The sequence below is a fragment of the Rhinatrema bivittatum genome, chromosome 7 (genome assembly GCF_901001135.1).
Source record: "Rhinatrema bivittatum chromosome 7, aRhiBiv1.1, whole genome shotgun sequence".
Taxonomy (NCBI): Eukaryota; Metazoa; Chordata; class Amphibia; order Gymnophiona; family Rhinatrematidae; genus Rhinatrema; species Rhinatrema bivittatum.
This window is the reverse complement of record NC_042621.1, coordinates 120,223,374-120,248,651: the sequence shown is the minus strand read 5'-3', so window position 1 is coordinate 120,248,651 and position 25,278 is coordinate 120,223,374. Positions and strand designations below refer to the sequence as shown.

Sequence of the window (25,278 nt, the reverse complement as noted above, 5' to 3'; positions counted from 1 at the left end):
CATAACTTTTTCACTCATTCTCCCTCCCCAACAGTCTCTCGTCATTTATGCCATTAGGAATCTCCTGGCTGTTGAACCTTGTATCCTCACCACTACTGTCTAATCTGTTTTGTCCTCCACTACCTTGTCACAGTAAGTTGATGAAGCTGTTTCTTGTTATGACGCTATATTCCCCTCTGCTTTAGACACGCTCATTCCACTCTTTATTTATTTTATTTTATATTCTGCCTTTTAGAAACTTCAAAGCAGATTACATTCAGCTATTTCTCCTGTTTTGTAATTGTGCCAAACTCCAACTTTGGCTGGCTGCCGAAGTTTGTTTCCTGTGTTCCTGCAGCTGCAGAACATATCTGACTAAAATCTCGTTCCTATGCTAGCCTCCCACATTTCAAATGAATGCTCATTTCCTTCCAGTCTGCTGTTGCACTTGCTGAGCAAGCCTACTATGTCTATTGGACAGACACTTTTGCATCCAGCTTCTATATTCTTTCTGCTGTGCTCAGTTCCCTCCTTGTTCTGCTTCCCTTTTGCTGTCTGTTCAGACAGTGCTTGATTTCTTCTGTGATAGGGTTCACAAGATTCATCTTGAGTTCTTCACCAGACACTTCCCCCTCCTACTTCTACCACTTCACTCCTGTTCACTTCACCTCTGCTACCCTTTCTTCCTTCTCTCAAATCACAGGAAAGGAAACTGCACAACTTCTGTCCACTTCCAAAATCACTAAATGTTTCTCTGATTCCATTCCCATTCTTCTCAGTTCTGTCTCTCATGCAATCACCCTTCTGTCTCTTACATCCTTAGTCTATCACTTTCCACTGTAAACATTACCACTGCCTTCAAAAATGGTGTTATCACACCATTCCAAAACATTCTTCACTGGACCCTACTTCCCCTGCCAACTACTTTCCCATCTGCCTCTTTGAAGAAACGCTGGCGTGTGCAAGGCCCAGTCACGCACGTAACCCCTGTTTCGCGCCGAAGTGCCAGGCCCAGATAAAGGGGTGGGCGGGGCTGGAGGTGGCCGGTACAGCGGCCATTTGCTTTTATACCAGAGAAGGGATTGCTGGCGCTCCAACGGAGCAGTAAGCAACGAAATAACATTTAGAAAAGGTAGGAGAAAGGGTTTAGAAGATGGAGAGGAGAGGAGAAGGGAAGAGAAGGGAGGTTAGGTAGGGAAGTTAATTGGAGCGGACTGGGAAGGAACTGGGGAAGGACGTGATGCGTCGCCATGCGAAATTTGCTTAAGTCTACCCCCCCTTGCGTGCACCACTTGCTCATCATACGCACATGGATTACAAAATCCAGCGTCCATATGCATGCGGCCCACTGATTTTATAACTTACATGTGCCGGCGCACACGTTATAAAATTGGCGCGTCCTGTGTGTATGCACGCGCTTCTTTAAAAATCTGCTCCTTTGTATAATAGTAGTAGTTTTGTTCTGCAACATTTGCAGAACTCGTCAACAAAATATCAGTCGACTAAAAGTAGTTTCTCTATCTTTGAAACAAAAAAAACCTCACACCCAAACTGAGTGAAAGACTTTTTCCCTGTCTTGGATTACAGTAAGTATAGAGTTACACTTGAAAAAAACTTTAATGCAAACTGTACCCGATGTCATCTATAATAAATAATTTCAAATACAGACTTGGGCACAGCTGTATATTTACTCCTGGGGGAATTCTGCGCACAAGAATTTAAAACTCTGCAACATTCTGCATACTTTTATATTAGTTAAATACTGTGATGTGTATTGTATTATTTTAAGTAATTAATTTAAAATACAATACAGAAAAGCTGTTACTCAAAGATGCAGTTTTAAATATTTTGAGCAGAATTCCCCTAGAAGTACACTGAGTGGACCTACCACCTCTCTCCCTACTCCCCTGGCCTCTTTCACTCTGCCCTTTTAGGCCCCAACTCCTCCGCTCTCCACTATCTTTCCCCTCCCCCGCTCAAGTCCTTCCATTCTATTTCCATCCCTTACCCTCCACTCTCACAGTTTGACCTGTTCCTCATTCAGGCCTTCACACAGGCTTCCTCTATCCCTCTCATAAATACACACACATGTAGCTGAATAACTTTGAAACCTAACCGGCTATGTTTGAATGTAGCTGGTTAGGTTATAAATTTATCTGGCCTCATATGGCTGGGGAACAAGCTACTTAAACAGATATATTTAACGATATCTGACTAAGTCGTGCTGTCAAAGGCTGAAAAGTATTAAATAAAGAGAGCAGGCCATCCCCTCCCTCGGCCACACCCCAACCCCACCAAATATCTTTAAAGGTCCTGTCGGGCCATGCCGTCTTCACCCTCTCACTCTTAAAAATGTTAACCAGAACCCCCCAATGGTCCCAGAGTATCAGCAATGATAACATCTGGCGGCCCCTCCCTTCCCTCCCACTCATCCTCAAGGGTATATTAAATAGCTGGGCCCTCACCCCCTTCCCCCACCTTTAATACGATTGTGGGGAGCAAGGGACCCTTCACCCAAATGGCAGATGAAATTTAATGTGGACAAGTGCAAAGTGATGCATATAGGGAAAAATAATCCCTGCTGTAATTACACAATGTTAGGTTCTATCTTAGGAGTTATCACGCATGAAAGAGATCTAGGCGTCATGGTGGATAATATATTGAAATCGTCAGCTCAGTGTGCTGTGGCGATCAAAATAGCAAACAGAATGTTAGGAATTATTCAAAAGGGAATGGAAAATCTGTTATTTACTCTCTCAGATAATAGAAGGACCTCTGGGCATTCCATGAAGTTAGCAAGTAGCTCATTTAAAACAAATGGAAGAAAATGATTTTTCACTCAGCGCACAGTTAAGCTCTGAAATTCACTGCCAGAGGATGTGATTAGTGCAGTTAGTGTAAGCTGGGTTTTAAAAAGTTTGGATAAGTTCTTGGAGGAGAAGTCCATTAACTGCTATTAATCAAGTTTACTTAGGGAATAGCCTCTGCTATTACTGGCATCAGTAGCATGGGATGATCTTAGTGTTTGGGTAATTGCCAGGTTCTTGTGGCCTGTTTTGGCCTCTGTTGGAAACAGGATGCTGGGCTTGATGCACCCTTGGTCTGACCCAGCATGGCATGTCCTTATGTTCTTATGTCCTTAGCTAGATATCGATAAAGATATTCGGTTAAGTAGCACGTTATGCGGTCACACAAGACTGGATAATGTTAGACCTGCTTCTGAGCAGGTCTAACATTATCCAGCTAACTTAGCCAGATAACGTAACCTCTCCCTAGAACGCCCCTGAAACACCCTTTTTTTAATCCGGATAAATTCTGGCCGGGTACCTAGTCCTGGATAGAATCAAGATGTGTTAAGACAGCCTATTGCATTTACAGATTGATTTTTTAATTTGGGGGTTAGTTAATGATTGTGCCACTATATGGGGAAAAGCAATTGTTGTAACTTGCCTTAGTGCTAACAAAAAAAAAAAAGCTGTTTTGAAAAATCCACATTAATAATGGTGGTAACTCAGAAAAAAATCAAACACTCTTTTCTCTCTGAGTCAGCCCTGGCTCAGTGCCCCAGCATAGTGTTGGAGGCTGTTCCTCTCTGTAAGCCAGTACCCCAGCACGGTGTCAGGGATCACTCTTCCCACTGAGTATCCACTGCTCCAGTACCCAGTATAGTAGAAAGGGCCACTCTTCCATCTAATCTACTGCCCCAGCATGGTATTAGGGAATACTCCAGCACAGTGTTAATGTACTGCCACAGGTGCATTCAAATAATGGAGAGGTCAATATTCAAAGCCATTTAGACGGATAACTGATAAGTGGCAAGGTTTTGAATATTGAGCCACTTATCACGGCAGGTCTAAAATTAACCAGCCTTGTGTAGCTAGATAACTAGCTACTTAACTGGATATCTTCAAAGATATCTGGATGGAGAACGGGTACAAGGTGCTCCTCAGATGGTATTGTACTCCTTATAAATTGTGGAAGGCTAAATTGTTACCGTCTGCGAGCTGCTGGAAGGGATGTGGGGAGAGTGGAACCTTTTTTCACCTCTGGTGGCGGTGTGATAGAGTGCAGCGATTTTGGGATTTAGTGAAATCTGTCCTGCAGGAGATGTTTATGCGGTCTGTCGATCTGTCCCCTGAACAGGCCTTGCTTAATGCACCAGTGGCTGGCACTACACATGAATGGTTACTAACACAACAGATTTTACTTGCAGCCCGGTGTGTGCTGGCAGCCCATTGGAAGAGTAGCCAGGTACCAGATTTATCCCTGCTAATACGGAAACTTGATGTCATGATGGAATTGTATAAACTTACGGCGCAAAAACATAGGAACCAGCCCAAACATATGGCTGTGTGGGAGCCATACAGGAAGTGGAGAGTGAACAAACACATGTAGTACCATTTTGTATTTTCGCTTGTTCTTTACGGGGGGGTAATGCATATGGGTTAAAGGTGTTACAAAGATATACAGCAGTGTCCTTGATAATGTTTTCTAAGATGCCTTCCCTCTAGAGGTTACAAGTTTGGTCCAGAATTACAGTATTTCGTACCTATTGACTTATAGCTAAATGTAAGCAATCTCATTTCCCAGACACTCTGGAATTGTTGTACAAATGAATACCATTGTTGTCATATTTTCTGTCAAATGTTATGTTTCATGTTTTCAATGGTTAATAAAAATCTAATTGACAAAAAAAAAAAAAGATATCTGGATAAGTAGCACGCCTCTGAAAAAAAAACCCAGTAAATTGGCCGGTGGCCCGATTCTCTCCCTCTCTACCACAAGTTTCAGATAAGACCTTGTCGGACTGTGCACCATCCGCCTCCTGTTCCCCTCAAATGTTGCCAGTCATGTCTTGGGGTCCACAGGTCTGACCCTCCAACCTCTTTTCAGGCTCTGTAACTTGATTTAAATTAAGCGCCTCCCCTGAATACCACCACCCACCCAAATTGCAAATGCTGGGCCAGAACCTCCCCCCCCCCCCCCTCTCCAATATCTAATAATCCCTGCCGGGAGCGAAGTATAAACTTTCCCGCTCCCAGTGCTCCAGAATTGCTTCTATAAGAATCTGTGCTCGAAGCATAAACAGTGGGTAGCTTGCGCCTCCAGCTTAAGGACAACCCTGCACAGTGTGGGGCCTTGCTGAGGCCAGCTCAGGAATGCTGAATCGTGCTAGTCAGTGGAATGAAGTTGAAGAGCAGAAGAAGTGATCTAAAAGTACAGGTATGCTTTCATAACACATTCACACTTTTAGCAGCTTAGAAAAGTGGTGTTCCTGGGGTGTGATTGGAAACTACACACGCATATTTAAGTTTCTAAGATGAATGGGTGTAGTAGGAAGTGCACCTGTGCAGTCTTTCAAAGTTAGGTGACATGCTGAAAATTTACTCCTAAAAGCATTTACTGTTGCTTTGACACCAGCCTGTGAGAGAGGTTGTTTTTCAACAGTGTAATTAGCATAGGTGGAGATGCACAACCCTGTAATACCACCAAACATCCAAGTGAAATTCAATGCTTAAAGCAAACAAACCAAGGTGTATAGAGCTGGCACTTAACTTAAGAGACCGTTATAATTGGGGGTTCAAAGCATTCACTAAATATTTGTTCCCTATAAGAACTAGGGACATTTAGCATAACTGATCCTCCCCTGTATTTGAAATTAAAAAAAAAAATGCCCTAATGAAATGATGGAAGATTCAAGGTGGGGTTCTGTTCAAAAAACCCAATGCCCTGAGGAAGACCTGAAGCACGTAGTGAATCCGGCGCTTGTATGGTTTCAGTTTGGGAGCTTTCTACAGTGACTCTTCTCACTGAATGGGTTTGAATATTTCTGTCAGCAGTGAAGATAAGTGACTATATTTATTAAAATAAATGTATTGGCTATTAGAAAGCATGAAAGAACTTTTTGGGGGGACATTATTGAAACCAATGATTACATTTCAAATATAGGGGAGGAATCATTACATTAAGTCTTAGTTCTTATAGGGAACAAATATTTAGCAAATGCTTTGAACCCCCAATTATGAAGGTCTCTTAAGTGTCAGCTCTATACACCTTGGTTTGTTTGTATGTGGAGATGGAGCCTGCACATGATCTAGATCTTAGATTGTGAGCCTTCTAGGGGCAGAGAAATACGAAACATTCCTGAATGCAATCCGCTTTGAAGTGCCAAAAAAGTGAACTATAAATCAAATCAAATAAAGAAAATAAATAAATGCCACAAATCCTGTAAGGTAAAGAGTTCAGAAGAGTCTGGAAGCTCAGTGCAGTGTATATCACATTGAAATTCTGGAGGAGATAGTCCTGGCAGGTCTAGAAATGGTACAAAATGTGGCTGATCCTGGGCATTGCGTGTCTTTTCAGTTTCTTAGCACATAGCAATCCTTTTCATTTCTGTGCTAAAGGTTCTTGCTGCATCTCTTGCATAGTTTTTCCTAGCCATTATATTTCTTCCTTGTGTTTTTGCAGATGGCGCTGAGCGATTCCTCTGCGAGTCTGTCTTCAGCTATCAGGTGGCCTCCACACTGAAACAAGTAAAGCATGGTGAGCACATCCTGCAGTCCAGAATTGTACACTTAGCAATGTAAGGACAGATCTAGAGGCAGGAACAGGGACCCAAACAATTTGGCAAGATACATAAGGTAGTGCATACCTTGTTTTTCCAGGCCAGCTGAGAATATACTAAATGAGATGGTACCACAGTGTCATGCAGACTATCCATGTTTAGGTGCATTCTCTGGTTCCTGCTCCTGGAGCCAGCTAAGGATAGAGATACTTAGTAGGTAATGCTCATAGTCTCTGCAAAGAAGCTACAAAGATTACTCTTGTACCAGTACTGTAAATTGGTTCAAGACTGGCATTGCTTAGGCTGTAAAGAGTATTCTGCCACTATAGCCTGAGCCATTTAGTGCAGTAGCTGGTGAAGAAAAGAGAAAGCAGAATGTGGAAAAAGGGCCAAGAATTGTGTTTGATGGCCTTACTTCCTTCTCCTTGCACTAGGTAACTGCTGTAGGCTGGCAGAACAGGAAGGATTAAGAACGATGTACTTATGAAACTTCTTCATAGTAGGTAGTTTTGCAGGAAACAAAACATATGATGCTGTATGGGACCTGGAATAGGATTGAAAGTATAAAGAGAACTGGAGAAGGCTTCTCAGAGAAAACTCTAGAAACAGTCACAGCGCAAGTGTGAAACTTGTGAACATTAACACTTTCGGCAAATCTTTTCTTATTTCTGATAAATATTTGCATTTCAGAATGCAGTTCACAGACACAAAAGACCCTGTTTTTTTTCTAGCATGTGTAAAATCAAAACTGAAAAAAAAACCAATCCAGGTCCACATTGTGGGCCAGTATAATAAGGTGAATTCAGATGTATGCATGTTAATGTGCTATTGTGTGTACATTTTTTGTGGCTGTGGACGTGAGGATCACTTGATAATTTGCCTGCCTGGTGTGAAGGTGGCAAGCCACACGCATCACATAGATAGGATTTTAGAGTCGGCTGTCTTGGTACATATGGATACCAATGACATAGATTCTGGAAGCCAAATTTAGGTTTTTAGGTAGAAAGTTGAAATCCAGAACCTCCAGGGTAGAATTCTCAGAAATGCTCCCCATTCCACTTGCAGGACCCCAGAGACAGGCAGAGCTCAAGAGCCTCAATGTGTGCCTGAGACTATGGTGCAGGGAAGAAGATTTTAAATTTGTTAGGAACTGGGAATAATTTTGGGGAAGGAGGTCCTTTCCAAAAGGATGGGCTCCACCTTAACCAGAATGGAACCCAGCTGCTGGAGATAGTGCAACATTTAAACTAGATGATGGGGAAAGCTGACAGTCGCTCAGAAGTGCATGGTTCAGAATGATGTATCTTTGAAGGATACTAAGAGAACAGAGAAATTAGGGCATCCCAGTAGAGAGGTTGCAATAAATGCCAAAGTGGACCATGTGTCTTTAAGTAAAGAAAAGAAAGATTCCAAATTACCCTTGTCAGTTGATAAGCAGGTTGTTAATACAAACAAAAAAACAGACTTTGAAACATCTGTATACAAATGCTAGAAGTCTAAAAAATAAGATGGGAGAGTTAGTGTACAGCACTGGTGAAAAGGTAGATATAATTGGCATCTCAGAGACCTGATGGAAGGAGGATAACCAATTGGACATTGTGATACCAGAGTACAAATTATATTGAAATGATAGAATGGATCAAATTGTCGGAGGAGTGGTACTATAGGTGAAGGAGGGCATTGAGTCAAACAGGGTAAAAATTCTGCAGGAAACAAAATGCAATGTTGAATCTTTATGGATAGAAATTCCAGGTGAAAAGGGGAATACAAGAGCAATGGGGGTGTATTACCATCCACCTAGCCAGAATGAACAAACAGACAATGAAATGCTGAAAGAAATTAGGGAAGCTAACAAAATCACCAGCACTGTAATAATAGTGGATTTCAATTACCCCAGTATTGACTGACTGGATGAATGTAACATCAGGACATTCTAGAGAGGTAAAGTTCTTAGATGAAAAAATTGACTGCTTCATGGAGCAACTATTTTAGACCCAGTCTTTAGTGGAACACAGGATTTGTGCGAGAGGTAACAATGTTGGAGCAGCTTGGCAATAGTGACCAAATTTAACTTAACTGGGGGGAGGACACTAAAGAAATCTACTGCAACAGCATTTAACTTTCAAAAAGATAACTATGATAAAATGAGGAAAATGGTTAGGAAAAACCTGAAAGGAGCAACTGCAAAGCTTAAGAGTTTAGACAGGCATGAACGTTGTTTAAAAATACCATCTTGGAAGCCCAGCCCAGATGTATTCTATGCATTAGAAAAGATGGAACAAAGTCTAAATGACTACCAGCATGGTTAAAAGGTGAGGTGAGAGATATTGTAATAGCTAAAAGAACATATTTCAAAAAATGGAAACGGGATCTGAATGAAGAAAAAAAGGAAACAGCATAAGCACTGGCAAGTTAGATGCAAAGCATCGATTAAGGCAAAGAGGAAATTTTGAAAGAAGCTTGCCATGGAAGCAAAAACTCATAAAAACGTTTTCAGGTACATTTGAGGTAAAAAGCCTGTATGGGAATCAGTTGGACCATTAGATGATCAAAGGGTAAAAGGGGCACTTAGGGATGACAAAGCCATAGCAAAGAGAAAATGAATTCTTTGCTTTGTTATTCAGTGAGGAAGATTTAATAGAGATATTCATGCCAGAAATGATTTATTTATTTATTTATTTATTTATGTAAAGGCTTTTATATACCGGAGTTCATGCACTAGTGCATACCACTTCGGTTTACACGGAACAAGGAACAGAAAATTACATCAAACAGATTGAACAATTAAACAAATATACAAATACACCTTTGATATTCAAAGGTGATGATTCAGAGGAAATGAAACAATCTCAGTGAACTTTGAAGATGTACTAGGGCAAATTGACAAACTAAAGAGTAGCAAATCACCTGGACCAAATGGTATATATCCCAGAGTGCTGAAAGAACTGAGAAATGAAATTGTGGACCTGCTATTGGAAATTTGTAAACTATAATTAACATGGCAGAGCTTCTCAACCACTGTTCTGCAGCACACTGGTGTGCCACAGCAAAATCCTATTGTGCTGTGGTGGTCTCCCTTCCCTCGTCCTTTCTCCTATGGTAATGTTGCTACCTTGCTTGCAGTGGCATGCCATCAGGGCCTTCAAGGGATTCAGTGCATCCCCAGCCCATAGGTGTCACTACGGGGTGGCAAGTGCCATCCCAACTTTAAACATCGATCAGGCAGGGTTAAACCAAACCCGTACCTGATCTGATCAGTGGTGATGCACCTCCCTACCCTAGCCACCCTCCCTCCAGCAGTAAGAGTCACTTTTAATCAAACGTCATCTCCTGCTGCTGCTGCTGCTGCTGCTGCTGCAAGGCCAGTCTCATAGTTCTTATCACAAGACCAGCCCAGTAGCAGTAGGAAATGATGTTTGGCTAAAGTGACTCCTGCTGCCTTCCACCCGACACACTGGCAGGGCCATGAGCAGATCCAACCGATCACAGCCAAAAAGAAAGAGGCCCAGTGGAGCCACAAGCAGAGCTCATCCCACTCGTGGCCAAGGAAGAAAAAAAAAAGGCTTGGAGAGGCCATGAGGCTAGCGGCCAAAGAAGAAAAAATAGGCCTGGCAGGACTTTGAGAAGAGTTCATTCTACTTATGGCCAAAGAAAAAAGGGCCCAGAGAGGCCACGAATGGAATCCACTTGCTTGCAGCCAAAGAAGAAGAAAAAGGCCTGTTGGGGCTGCGAGTGGAGATCATCCCACTCGTGGCCAAAAAAGAAAACAAAAGTCCTAGAGAGGTCAGGAGAGGTCAAGAGTGGAGTCCACCTGCTTGCAGCTGAAGAGAGAGAAAAAAGCTCAGAGAGGCTGCGAGCTGAACCCATCTCACTCGCGGCCAAAGAAGAGAGGCCTGGCAGAACTGGGAGCAGAGTCCATCCCGCTTGCAGCCAAGAAGAAAGAGGCCCGGCGGGACCAGGAGAGTTGCTTGGGTGTGTGACTGTGAGAGAAAAAGAGAGATTGAGAGCCTGCTTTGTGTTTATCTGTGTGAGGGAGCCTGCTTAAGAGTGTGCCAGTGTGAAAGAGAGAGATTCGGAGCCTGTTTGTGTGTGCCTGTGAGACAGCGATAGAGATTGGGAGCCTACGTCTGTGTGTGCCTGTGAGAAAGAGAGAGAGATTGAGAGCTTGCTTTAGGTTGTGCCTGTATGTGAAAGAGAAAGATTGGAAGCCTGCTTGTGTGTGTGCCTGTGTGAGAGCATGTGTTTGTGTGCCTTTGTGAATATGAGTGCTTGTGAAAGCCTATGTGTCACGTACAGATTCTCACAAGCGCACACACACATAATGTGTCTGTGAGGGAGAGAGGGAGTATGTGTGAGAGAATAGGCATGTATATGCGAGAGAGTGTGTGAGAGAATGAATGTGTTATTGTGCATGTGAGAGAGAGAAGATAATGTTTGTGCGGACCGCCCTTCCGGATTACCATGACAATCTCAGGATGACTGGAAATCGAAAGATCCCAGGTATGGAGAGCAGGAGTTTTGAAAATCCTTTTTATTGTAATTATTGAGTGGCGTTTGATGTTTCAGCTGTTTTGAAATATTTTATTGGTGTTTTGGAAAATGTATTAAAAATTTGTAATTATTGGATGGATGTTGGTGTTTTAACATTTATTTTTTTTATTAGTATGATTTTAATATTATGAATGTTTTATTTCTTGATTTTAATGCTTGATGTTTTGTGAGGAATGATGTTTACTTTTCCATTGTTGCACTACATAATACAAAAGTCTGCTCTTTATTAATTTCACCTGTATGCAGAAAGCTGTTTTGAGCTGGAGAAAGTGACATCACAAGCAAGGATGGCTGCCTAAGGGCTTTGCTTCCAACCCCAATATTTCAAATCTTCCATATATTACCACAGTCCATCACTTAAAAGCATCCATGACCCGCACAGTGACCTTCAGGAGTCTGAGCCATGCCGTTGAGTAAGAAAGTGGTGAATTTAAAGCAATATTCTTACGAGGTCGATGCGGCGAGAAGAAACAAGAACCCACCCAGGGTGGAGGCCGGAGAAGATGGTGCCGAGAAGGGCAACTGTAAGGATGACACAACATTTCAAGAGTTGGTGGCTGCGTCTGGGTCTGAAACGCTTACCAGGGCGGACTTTCAATGTTGGTTTAATGAGCTCCAACACGATATGGGTTCTCTGAAGCAAGAAATTTTGTCTATGCTTAGTTACCTGCACAAAGATTGTGCAGACCTAGGTGAACATTTGGAAGATATAGAAAATAGGTTGGATGAACAGGAAGCAGTCTGGGAACAGGCTCAGAAAGATAAAATCATTGAGAGAGGATAATGGCAAATTTAAAACCTTGGGTCGAGGATATGGAGAATAGATCCAGACGAGGTAATCTCCACCTGAGAGGTTTCTCTGAGGAGCTGAAGTTCGTTGACTGTGCTAAAGTGGCAAATAGTATTTGTATAGCAATTTTGGGAGAAAAGGAGGAAGCATAGGAGGCTCCCTAAGATAGAATTTGACCAAGCTCATCAGGCCCTAGCTAACAGACATTGTGGTGTGTTTCCATAAATATTTGATTAAAGAAAAAAAGCTTGACTCAAGCAAAAAAGTTAAGACTTTCAGTGGCATAGTCATAAGGTGGAGATTTTCCTAGTCATGATTAGGAAATAAAGATAATTTTAAAATATTTTACAGATACTGAGGAAAGATAACCACAGATATAGATGGCTTTTTCCATTTGGATTACAATTCTCGATCAATGGAGTCACCTTGAGAGTTCAAAGGGTAGACAAAGCAGCTAAGATTTTACAAGTAGCGGGCCTTTTGAAGCGAGTGGAGGCTGCCCAGGGCCATTCCTCGCCACCTTATGCTAAAGAGCCAGCTGGAAGGTGGAAGAGAGTGAAATCGGGTGGAAGAAGACTTTGGAGAAAGTTGGGTGGTGCCGTGTCTTTAGGATCGATTGTGACATGAGCACGGTCAAAAAATTTCTTTGGTCTGACGAGACTGTGCGGAGGCCTTGGAACATAAAGGCTGAGCTTTGTCTTTGAGATTAGTGGCAGTAGTCACTTTGGATCGTGATGGACTGTGAGTTCTCTTTGTATGCCTATAGTTAAGCTAATAGTAGTTGTTTTTTGGGGGGGTTGTTATTTAGATACTGTGTGCATACTAGCGGGGGAGGGGATAGTAGGTGTGTGGCTGGTATGTGTGAAGTCATTCCTCAAGAAGAAGGGTTATTGACAGAGGTGACTGTAAGGTTGTGATGGTAATTAATACACAATACAGATAACTCCGAAGTCAGTAAAATGTTCCACCCCCACAAACCTCAACGGAACACCAGAACTTCTGACAAACGACTACTCGAAATACCCACATATCCCATGGCAAAGCTTACGAACACCAGAAATCGAGCTCTCTCCATAGCGGGGCCAAAACTCTGGAATGCCCTATCATGCTACCTCACCAATATCATCGAAAATAAATCATTCAAAAAAGAACTGAAAACCTGGATCTTCTGCCAGACTTTCAATGATGATCTAAGCAAATTACAATTGTGATGCTTTACACCTTCCCCTCCTTCTCCCCTCTTCTCTTTTCCGCATATATTTACCCCTTCCTCCTCCCACTGCCATCCTCCCCCCCTCTTTCCTTCATTTCCCACTCATACTTTCTTGTATTTAGAGCACGAGTTTGTATATACCTTCCTCGTTTCTCGTTTCTATATTCATTTTCGTTATTTGGCTTAAGTTATTTTAGTTATTTCCTGTTACAACCTGCTCCATGACCTGCTATATGCATATACTTTTGTTTCACTACTTGTTCTATGTACCATTGTTTCGTTTCAATGTAAACCGGGGTGAAGGCATGCGCTAAACCTCGGTATATAAAAGCTTCAAATAAATAAATAAATAAATAATTATGGAAAGTGATAGGAAATCCAGAGGTAGTACATTTTGACACTTTGTGAGGGAGTACTTATTTCACTTTGTTGGGCATGTAGTAAAAGGGCTGACTATAAAATACTACTATGGGGTCAATAAGTTCTTTTCATGGAATGCAAAGGGGCTTAATACATTTGGGAAGAAGAAACTTTTTTGAAAGATGCAATGCAGATCCATGCAGATATTGTGTTACGCCAGGAAACCCATCTAAAGAAAAAAATTAGATTAATGGCTATGCAGCACTTTCCCCAACAGTATTTTGCATCTGCCACGGTTAAAAATAAATATGTGGGTGCATGATTGGGAACTGGTTGATGCTTGGCGGCTTATGTACCCCACTGATCACAATTACACCTTCTTCTCTAAGACTCACAAGGATTATTCACGAATAGACTAGTTTTTGGTAGATAAATCTTTAGTAAATAAGCTGGGGAAGACAGATATAGGTCTGATCACATGGTCAGATCATGCATCAGTTTGGATGACTATAACGAATTTGGGGTGCCACTTGGGGAAGACATTTTGGAGGCTCAATGAAAGCCTTATGGAGGACCAAGAATATTGTATACAATTAGAATTGGAACTAGAGGAGTATTTAAGAGATAATGATAATAGTGGTCCTATGGGATTGTTTAAAAGCTGTAGCTAGGAGGAAGCTTATTGCACAAGCCTCACAGGTGAGAAAACAAAAAAAAATAGCTTAAATTGAACTTTCTATTGGAAATTGGCAAGTTGGAATTATGGCATAAATGGAGCACGTCTCCCCTGATAGGTGCTAAGTTGGAGGCCTTATGATCTGAATTGAAGAATTTAGAGATGGGAGATACACTTTTTCAATTGGATAAAGTGTATAAACAAGAATTCTTTGAAGGGGGCAATAAGGCGAGTTGATTGTTGGCCAGGAAGCTGAAAGAACGTATCACTCAGAACCAGATATTGAAATCAAAGATACCCTCATTTTCAAAAATCATTTTTCCTGTTGTATTAGAATTGGGAGAACCATTCACTATCAGGAGCTGTATGCAAAACAGAGTGATGTTAAAATAGAAGATATAGAAGGGTATTTAGAAGAGATCTCATTTCCCCAAGCAACAGTAGGGCAACAAAGACGGTTTAATAAGGAAATATCAGTGTTGGAGGTTCAACAAGTAATTCAGGAATTGAAAAAGGGAAAGGCCCCAGGATTAGATGTGTTTTCTACAGGTTTCTATAGGTCAGTGTCATCAGTTATTGCAGCTCCATTGGCTGCTATGTTTAATTCTTTGGTTTTTGGATAATAACTTAGCAGAAGATTCTAATAGAGCGGGGATTACTGTACACTATGTGGGTTCTATAGACCCATCTCTTTAATCAGTCTAGACCTGAAGATCTTGGCTAAAATATTGGCACTGAGATTTATTTATTTTATTTATTTAAGAGTTTTTTATATACCGGGGCACGTTAAAAACATCACCCCGGTTCACAATGTAACGTAACGTAGCAACAGGCTTTACAATAATTTAGAGTAGATAAGCATAGATAAACAATATTTAGCTTTACTATAAATTAGAATAGATAAACAATATGACAGCTGTTCAACTTGGGATAGGTGGTTTATCAGGTGATTACTTGATAAACTCTTAAGGAGAGTAGAAGGGAAAAGGTAAAAGGGGAAAGGGGGGGTAAGAGGATTGGAGATTGGAGATTGGGAGTTATAGCACCAGAGCTGATTTATTTAGACCCGATGGATTTTGTTCCATGGAGGTTAGCATCTGATAATGTGTGGAGGGTAATTAATTTGGTTTGGTGGGCACAGCAGACACAGTGTCCGGCAATTTTGTTGACCATTGATGTTGAAAAAGCTTTTGATGTGGACCATTGGGAGTATTTATTTAAAGTGTTGGAAAATTTGGGTTTGGGAGGGGATTTTTTAAGTTGGGTAAACAAATTGTACCTCAAACCAAGTGCTTGTATTAAGACTGAGTTTTTCAGATTGAGTGGGGCACTAGGCAGGGATGCCTCCTATCCCCATTGCTATTTGCGTTCTATTTGGAACCCCTAGCTGCCAGAATAAGGAATGTAGCTTCAATTCAGGGTCTTAGGGGTGGGCATGAGGTCTATAAACTCTCCATGTTTACTACTGATGTTCTCTTTACTTTAGTGGAACTGAACATTTTTTGCATGCTTTGTTGGCTGAGTTAGAGATTTGGTAAGATCTCAGGATATAAAATGAATGTAGTTACTAACGGGGTGAAGTACTTAGGTGTTGAAAATTAGCTCCCAATGAAAGGATCTGTTTGGATTAAATGATGGGGAATTGTGGAAGAAAGTGGAAGCAGATATGGTGAAGTAGGAGAGGAGTTATTTCTCTTGGCTAGGCAGAATTGCTGTTATAAAATTAATATTTTACCTAGAAATTCCTGTTTATTCCAAACTTTATCAGTCTCTATATCTAAAGGATGTATTGCTCTGTGGCAACATAAATTGTTCCGTTTCATTTGGAAAAGGAGACCACCCAGGGTGGCGAGACGAGTGATGTACTTGCCTAAGGTTGTGAGGGTACCCTGTTTACAATGGGATTATGTGGCTGCTCAACTAAAAGTGGTACTAGAGTGACACAGAGGAGGATGAAGTAAGAGATGGATTGGTATGGAACAGGCAATGTTAAATGAGATACCTCCAGAAGTCATGGTTTGGCTTCCTAGGGGAGCGAGAATATTATCTAGGATGATATCTCCGGTCATAGCACTTTTATTTGATTTGGGGGACAAATGGAAGGTAGACTTAATAGGGGATAAGAAATACTCTCATAAAACATCCTTTGAGAGAAAGGATGCTCTAGATTAGAACAGGCGAGGGATGGAAATCGGATTGTAGATTTTGATATAATTTGGAGTGATTTTGAATTGCCTGCTGCTGATTACTATTTTTACCTGCAGATTAGGCACTGGTTAAAAGACGAAGAAGGTACTTGAAGCCTTAGTGAAGGGTAAATCTCTTTTTGAAGGATATTGTAGACAGGTTTATAAAGTAATTTGGGATATTTCTAAAATATATACCTTGCTAAACAGAGATTTAACGTATAAGCCATCTTACATTTTGACCTGGGAAAGAGATCTAGGTCCGGCACTGGAAGACTATAAGTGCGACTTATGTTTTTTACATGTGAAAACGAGTTTGATATTAGCTAATATTGTTGAAATGGTTATAAAATTTTATTTAGGTGATATATGACTCCGGCTCATCTACACAAGCTGTTTCCACAACTTGAGGACATACATTAGAGAGATTAAGGGATGCAGGGAACCTGCCTACACATGTGGGAATGTGTGAGCATGGAGAAATTTTGGGATGCAATATTACAGCTGGTGTATGATATAGTGGGGAAGGTGATTCTGAAAGACCCAGTATTTTTTCTGTTAAATATCTTCAACTTTAAGAGAAAAAGATCAGATTTATTTGTGACTCACCAAGTTATTTTGGCAGCCAGATGTGAGGTGGCATTCCTGGAGGGAACCTTAACCTATTTTGGCAAGCCTACGTCTTCGTTTAAATAAATTTTATTATATGAATAAATTAGTAGCAAAGAGAAAGAAACGGTTAGGTAATTTTGAGCAGTCCTGGCAATCCTTTATTGATTGGAAAGATCAGATGCATGACTGCTATTGGCTGCTGCCTCTCAAGTTTGGATTTACACTCTTATGGTTTAGATTTCTCTTTTGGAAGTTTTTGAAGTAAGATGTGAAAAGGAAGGCTAGGGTTGGGAGGGGAGGGTGGGGTGGGATGGGGGAATAATGTAAAATAAAGGATGACTTGTGAATAAAGGTATTACAGTTTATAAGAACATGCCATACTGGGTCAGACTAAAGGTCCATCAAGCCCAGCATCCTGTTTCCAACAGTGGACAATCCAAGTCACAAGTACCTGCCAAGTACCCAAACACTAAGACTATCCCATGCTACTGATGCAATTAATAGCAGTGGCTATTCCCTAAGTCAACTTAATTAATAGATAATGGACTTCTCCTCCAAGAACTTATCCAATCCTTTTTTAAACACAGCTATACTAACTGCACTAACCACATCCTCTGGTAACAAATTCCAGAGTTTAATTGTTCGTTGAGTGAAAAAGAACTTTCTCCGATTAGTTTTAAATGTGCCACATGCTAACTTCATGGAGTGCCCCCTAGTCTTTCTATTATCTGAAAGAGTAAATAACCGATTCTCATCTACCCGTTCTAGACCTCTCATGATTTTAAAGACCTCTATCATATCCCCCCTCAGCCGTCTTTTCTCCAAGCTGAAAAGTCCTAACCTCTTTAGTCTTTCCTCATAGGGGAGCTGTTCCAGCCCTTTTACCATTTTGGTTGCCCTTCTCTGTACCTTCTCCATCGCAACTATATCTTTTTTGAGATGCGGCGACCAGAATTGTACACAGTATTCAAGTTGCGGTCTCACTATGGAGCGATACAGAGACATTATGACATTTTCCATTTTATTCACCATTCCCTTAGTTTTTGGGTACTTGCCAGGTACTTATAGCCTGGATTGGCCACTATTGGGAACAGGATGCTGGGCTTGATGGACCCTTGGTCTGACCCAGTATAGCATGTTCTTATGTACATCTGTTACCAGATAGAAAGAGATTTAAATGTGAGTTAAAAACTTGGCTATTCAGAAAGGCATATAACCTAACCTAAAAGAATGAAATGAACTACAATAACAAGAGAGTCAAGAGGTATTATTTAAAACATGAGGAATAAAGCATGAGAGAACACAATAATCTTAAGACAATGTACAGACTATTATATGATATTTGTTATAGTTTTTCCTGATTTATTGCCTTTAGTCTTAGATCATCAGTAAGCAATCTAATATGTTTTAGAACATTACATTTTAATTTGAGAAATGTTAATCCCTGCTTACGAATACCACCTATGTAATCCATCAATATTTGCTGATTGACAATGATAAATGTTACTTATGTAAACCGTTGTGATCATTTTATGGAATAACGGTATATAAAATGTCTAAATAAATTAAAATCAGGAAATATAAATCATCAATAGAAGTAAAACCATACCAATAAAAATAATCTTTCAAAACAGCTGAGAAATAGAATACCATCCAATAATTTAAAACTCATATAATTTTACAAAGCCCAATAAAATTTTTAAAACAGGAGATACAAACACCACCCAAATCTTAAAAAGGCTAAAAAAAAATCCCCTGCTGTCCATACCTGAGATCTTTGGATTTCCAGATGCTCTTGAGATTGTCGTGGATTAGCAAGGGAGAGGAGAGGGGTTGTTGCTTACAATCTTTGTCCTCTCTCTCATATATACACACATGCTCAATCACAGTACATGCTGTAATACTCACACAGACATGCTCTCACACATAACCCACACAGACACATTCTCTCTCACTCACTTCCTTCCCCCTCCCCATCAGAAACCCAAATCCAGTGGCAGCCGCCTCCTTCAGCCCCCGCGGCAGACGGGATTCTTCATCTTTCTTGAGGCCACAGGGGCTGATGCTTCTCTACACCTGCAGGGTGGGTTCTGCGCTGTTGCTGCTTCTCCGGTGCTCCAACTCCATACAGGCCCAGGATCAATGTTGCCTCTTCCTGCAACGGGAGGGACACGCTGTTTTTCTCCTGCTTCTAGCCGTGACTGCATGGCCTCTCCTTCTTTCCAACCGAGCAGACCCACCACTTCCTCTTCCGGGCCACATGGGCGGGAAGAAGGAGAAGCCATGCCCTCGCCGCTTCCAGACCGGTGGCCACCTTGTGCTTCTACTGGCCCTGTTCAGTATAAACTAATTACAATAAGAATATTTATCTGCTGTGTGTTTATAATTCAAAAGAAGTAACAAAAACCAAAACTGAACAATGACCTTGTAATGATAATGCACATCATCAGTGACGTTTCCTGCAATTCAAATTCTCCTTTCAGCTTGGCTGACTGGGCCCGTTAAAGCATCACGCTTGACCATGAAAAATGTTCTTGTGGTTCTTAATCTGGCAGGAGATTTAATCCTTTGGGTTTGGCAATAGCTGTTACATCATCTTGTCCCCAGTGGGGACAAGTAGCAGGATATTAACTGGTCTTCCTGCCACCCTCTTCATTCCCTCCCCCCTCCAGATTCTCAGCCAAAAGGCTAAAGAAGAATGTTTCTCAGCTCATAGCTCAGCCCCCATACTTGGATCCCCTAAAACTGAAATGTAATGTGGACCAATGCAATGTGATACACATTGGGAAAAAAATTCTAACTATATGTGCACAATGTTGGGCTCCACACAGGGCCGGTGCAAGGGTATTGGGCGCCCTAGACGACCCTTGCGCTGCCGCCCCCTCCCCCCCCAACCTGTTTCGGAGCCGACTGTGTGCTTCTCAGGGCCGCGAGCAGCACAGTCTCTATTTCTCTTTGCTGCGAGCAGGATAGGCCCCGCTTGCGGCAACACGTGGCTGCTCTTCGGCGCCCCCACGGCTCGGCGCCCTAGGCGACCGCCGAAGTTCGCCTAATGGACGCGCTGGCCCTGGCTCCATATTAGGAGTTACCTCTTGGGAAAGGATTTTGATGTCATTGTGGACAATATATTGAAATCATCAGCTTCATGTGCAGTAGTGTTCAAAAAAAAAAGCAAATAAAATTTTCGGACTATTTTCAACAGGAATAAAGCGTAATATCATAGCACCTCTGTATAAATCAGTGGTTTGATTCCATCTTGAATGCTGTATGCAGTTCTAGGAGCCTCATCTCAGAAAAATGTAGCAGAACTAGAAAAGGTACAGAGATGGGTAACAAAAATGACAAAGGGGATAGAAAGAAAGGCTTAACAGGTTAGGGTTTTTCAGTTTAGAGAAAAGACAACTGAGAAGGGAATATTATAGAGATTTATTAAACCATGAGTGACATGGAACAAGTTGATGGGGAACAGTTAGAATGAGGGGACAGTTCATGAAACTTAACAGGTAGCAGATTTAAAATAATTGAAGAGACTTTTTTTCAGTAAATGTGCAGTTGTTGTGGAATTTGATGGGAGGATATGGGCAAGACTAATAGTATAGCTGGAACAAAATGGTTTGGCCAAGTTGTTGGTGTACCGCTCCATTAACAGTTATTAGCAGATAGATGTGGGGATTGCCAAAATGGAATGAATCTCCTCATTAAGATTCGCTTCCAAGTGACCTGGACTGACCTCGGTCAGAGACAAAATGCTGGGCTCAATGGCCCATTGGTCTGACTCAGCATGGCAGTTCTTATGTTCTTATATAGATACTACATATGATCTTATTTATTTACATATTTACTTATTTCTTTGCTTTCTTTCCTGCCTTTTTGAATACGGAAATTGACTGAAAACAGGCTACAGCATATTGGAAATTTAGCTTACAAACAGGTTATTTGTAGCATCACAATGCAGAGGTGTAAACAATTATAGATAGCAGCAATATCGCTATGTAATTCTTCAAAATAAGGTGCCCCTCAGGGCCTAACGCTAAATAGATCGAGAGTTCTAACAACTTTAACTCTAAGAATAAATATTCCATACAGAAACTATGGGTTGTAGCAGTGCAAATTAAGGCAATTTGAGGTGAATTGCCATATCAGATTTCAGATTAGCCAAAGAGGCTGAGATGACACTGGGGTAGATTTTCACAAAGCGCGCCTTAGCGTACTTTTGTTGGCGCATCAGGCGCCAACAAAAGTACGCTGGATTTTAGTAGATACGCGCGTAGCCGCTAAAATCCTGGATCGGCGCGCGCAAGGCTGCCGATTTCGTGTAGCCGGCGCACGCCGAGCTGCGCAGCCTGCCGCCGTTCCCTCCGAGGCCGCTCCGAAATCGGAGCGGCCTCGGAGGGAACTTGCTTTCGCCCTCCCCTCACCTTCCCCTCCCTTCCTCTATCTAACCCACCCCCCCGGCCCTATCTAGACCCCCCCTTACCTTTGTCGGAGGATTTACGCCTCCCGGAGGGAGAAGTAAATCCCCGCGCGCCAGCGGGCCTCCAGCGCGCCGAGACGGAACCTGGGGGCGGTTCTGGAGGGCGCGGCCACGCCCCCGGGCCCGCCCCCGAAACGCCGCGTCCCGCCCCGAAAACGCCGCGCCGATCGGCCCTGCCCCCCGACACACACCCCTCGAAAAACCCCGGGACTTACGCGAGTCCCGGGGCTCTGCGCGCGCCGGTAGGCCTATGTAAAATAGGCGCACCGGCGCGCAAGGCCCTGCTCGCGTAAATCCGGGCGGATTTACGCGAGCAGGGCTCTTAAAATCCGCCCCACTGTGTCTAATAATACACACTGTGGGCCAGATTTTCAAAGGGGTACGCGCGTACCCCCCCGAAAACCTGGCCGAAGTACCCCCTGCGCACGCCGAGCCTATGTTGAGTAGGCTTGGCAGCGCGTGTAAGTGTCGGGGGGGGGGGGCGTGTCGTGGCGGCGCTTCATTTGGGGGCGGGGCTGCGGGCGTGGTTCTGGCCCGGGGCGTTTCGGGGGTGTGGCCGAGGCCTCCGAAACGGCTCCCGGGCCTGGGAATCGCACGCTGGCGGCCAGCCCGGCGCGCGCAAGTTACGCCTGCTTCGGGTAGGCGTAACCTGTACAACAAGAGGTAGGGGGGGGTTAGATAGGACTGGGGGGGTGGGTTAGGTAGGGGAAGGTGGGGGGAGGCGGAGGGAACGGAGGCAGGCTGTGCGGCTCAGCGCGCACAGGCTGCTGATTTTGGGCAGCCTTGCGCACGCCGACCCCGGATTTTAATGAATACGCGCGGCTACGCACATATCTATTAAAATCCTGCGTACTCTTGTTTGCGCAGGCGCAGATTTATAAAATCTACCCCTGTAAGCATAAAAACTTCCTTAAAGTAACATTTTGATTGGATCACTCTATTTCTGTTGCCTTAAACAGCCTGCATGAGTACAGCCTGGGTTAAGATGCTGGTTCTCCTTTACAGTAGGATTAGGGGTACACTGATGTCGCCATTGCTGAGAAACAGGGCTGCATTTATGAAAGTGGGGAGGATGAAGATGGGATACTCCTATTTCATGTGTATCTAGAACCAATCAGCTCAAGTCTTCATCAAGGAAGGGTGTTCTGGAAACTTACCATTTGTGTCATCTTTGTGTTGACAGACCAGCAAGTGGCACGGATGGAAAAACTAGCGGGTTTGGTAGAGGAGCTGGAGGCGGATGAATGGCGGTACACTCCTATTGAGCAACTTTTGGGCTTCACCCCATCATCAAGCGGAAAATGATAATGGGGCTTGGTGTAGGTGGCGTAGGCAGGAGCCACCTTTCTTTGAACTGCACATGCTTGACCTGTGCCTGCAGAAAGCCACCTATAGCAAGGAAATGTCAACAGGAGAAGCCTCCCACTACACTATTAGTTTTTAATCTAAAAATATAGAGTTCATTTTTGTTGTAAATAAGTGCAATGAATATGTAATCATAATATAAATTAAATGGAGAATAATCTATTGGTCTCTTGGAGTTTTTCTTAGGAGGAGGTTTTCATTTAAGACGGCTTGAATGTGTGTGTCTGAATATGCCAATTTTACTGGTGTACTTTAGATTGCAGATGCCACAATCTCCTGCTATATCTTTGTAGGAACGCTCTTCCAATATAACTGCAATATTAGGCCTCACCTATTCAGGCCTGAGCACAAGGAAACAGAAAGGAGCTGTGGGGGAAACCCTGAGTTTGATGCATAACAAAGCTTATTTGTGCTGATCTGCTTTGCCGAAATGGGACTTCCCCAAATTAATCAGGCTGCAAGGCAGTTTTTAGAGGACTGCATGAAAACAGAAAGCCACAGCCATGTAGAGGAAATTATCCATAAATCTCTCCATCCTCTCTCCAAAAGAGGGTTTGATGGAGGTATCACTAACTTGTCAGTTTTCTTTAGAACAAAAAAATACTGAGTTACTTTCTCTAAAAGTACATTTTATTTATTTATTTATTTAACTTCTTTTACTATACCGACACTCAAGACCAGGTCTTATCGTACCGGTTTACATTAGAACATGGGGAAACCAATTAACGTATAAGTAGAAATGAGAAGTTACATTAAAACAGGGAGAGTAAAAACATGGATGTCGGAAGATAGGAAAGAATTAAACTATAACAGAAATTGGAGATCGAGTAATCAAACAATAAGTTAAAATTAAACCATACATTAACACAAAACAACAAATTAGTAATGCAGAAACAAGGATTATAATCAGCGGATATATACATGGTATGTCTGATGGGAGGAGTGGCGGGGGATGAGGGGGGGTGAGGGAAAAAGTGTGGATTGGGGTTGAGGGGGAAAGGGAGAAGGTTGGGAGTGAGGGGAGGGAAAAAGGGTGGGTTGAAGGGTGAGAGACAGAGTTGGTTGAATGGATTCCTTCAACGGTAGGCTTGTGTGAACAGCCAGGTTTTAAGTTTTTTTTTTGAAGGTTGAGTGGCATTGTTCCTGGCGTAAGTCTTGAGGAAGCGAATTCCAATGTAGCGGACCTGCTGTCGAAAGTGCTCGCTTGTGAATGGAGTTGTGGATTGATGATTTGTTGGGAGGGGCCTTGAGCTTACTTTTGTAGGCAGTTCTTATTGGTCTTGAGGATGTATGTAGTTCAAGAGGGAAGGTGAGTTGGAGAGTGGATTGTTGGTAGACCGATTTGTGGATGATAGTGAGAGCTTTGAACAGAATTCTATATTGAATAGGAAGCCAATGTAAGATTTTTAGGATAGGTGTGATGTGGTCCTTGCGCCGTGTATTTGTAAGGATCCTGGCCGCTGCGTTTTGCAGCATCTGTAGAGGTTTAGTCGAAGAGGCGGGGAGACCGAGTACAAGAGCGTTGCAATAGTCGATCTTTGAGAACAGTATTGCTTGAAGCACAGAATGGAAATCCTGGAAGTGTAAAAGCGGTCTTAGATGCTTCAGGACCTGTAGCTTGAAGAAACATTCTTTAGTTGTAGCATTAATGAATTTTTTGAAATTCATTCTAGAGTCAAGGGTGGCCCCAAGGTCTCTGACATGGCTTGCTAGTGGGGTTATTGTGTTATTGGTGAAGGGGTGGTTATCACTAGGGGAGATAACCAGGAGTTCTGTTTTGGATGTATTTAGGACCAGGTTGAGACGCGAGAGGAGCTGGTTTATGGCATGTAGGCAGTCGTTCCAGAAATTTAGAGTTGAGGAGATTGGGTCCGAGATGGGGATTATGATTTGCACATCGTCCGCGTATATAAAATGGGTGAGGTTGAGGCTATTTAACAGCTGGCATAAAGGAAGTAAATATATATTAAACAGGGTAGGGGAAAGGGAAGAGCCCTGTGGTACTCCTTGTTTTGACGGGATGGGGTGGGATTCTTTGTCATTTATTTTAACTTTGTATTGCCTGTTGTTGAGAGAGGATTTAAAGCAGAGCGGAGCCAGAGATGCCTATTTCCATTAGACGGCTGATGAGGTTGTCGTGGTTTACCGTGTCAAACGCCGCAGAAATGTCGAGTAGGGCTAGAAGGTATGATTGTCCCTTGTCAAGGCCCATCAGGATGGTGTCCGTTAAAGAAAGAAGGAGGGATTCTGTGTTTAGGCATTTTCTGAATCCGAATTGAGAAGGGTATAAGATATTGTGGGAGTCCAAGTAGTCGGTGAGACGGAAGTTGACAAGTTTTTCCATTAGTTTAGCTATAAAAGGTAGGTTTGCGATGGGGCGGAAATTTGCTGGGTTGGCTGGGTCCAGATTGGGTTTTTTTAGTAGGGGTTTCAGCGAAGCAATTTTTAAGGAGTTAGGGACAGATCCTTGATTGAGGGAACAATTTATGATGTCTGCCAGAGATCTT

General features: G+C 42.5%; 1 protein-coding gene across 2 annotated transcripts in view; it reads left to right on the top strand.

Annotated features, from left to right (window-relative positions):
- The window catches only part of ANAPC16 (anaphase promoting complex subunit 16), a 46,432-nt gene extending 23,501 nt beyond the window's left edge, over positions 1–22,931 (top strand). For both annotated transcript variants that reach the window (XM_029609033.1, XM_029609034.1), the window contains 2 exons: positions 6,448–6,522; positions 22,590–22,931. In XM_029609033.1, the coding sequence (XP_029464893.1) occupies positions 6,448–6,522; positions 22,590–22,711 (197 nt within the window). In that variant the 3' untranslated portion in view covers positions 22,712–22,931. The remainder of the gene's footprint in view (positions 1–6,447; positions 6,523–22,589) is intronic.
- The last annotated feature ends 2,347 nt before the right edge of the window (positions 22,932–25,278 follow it).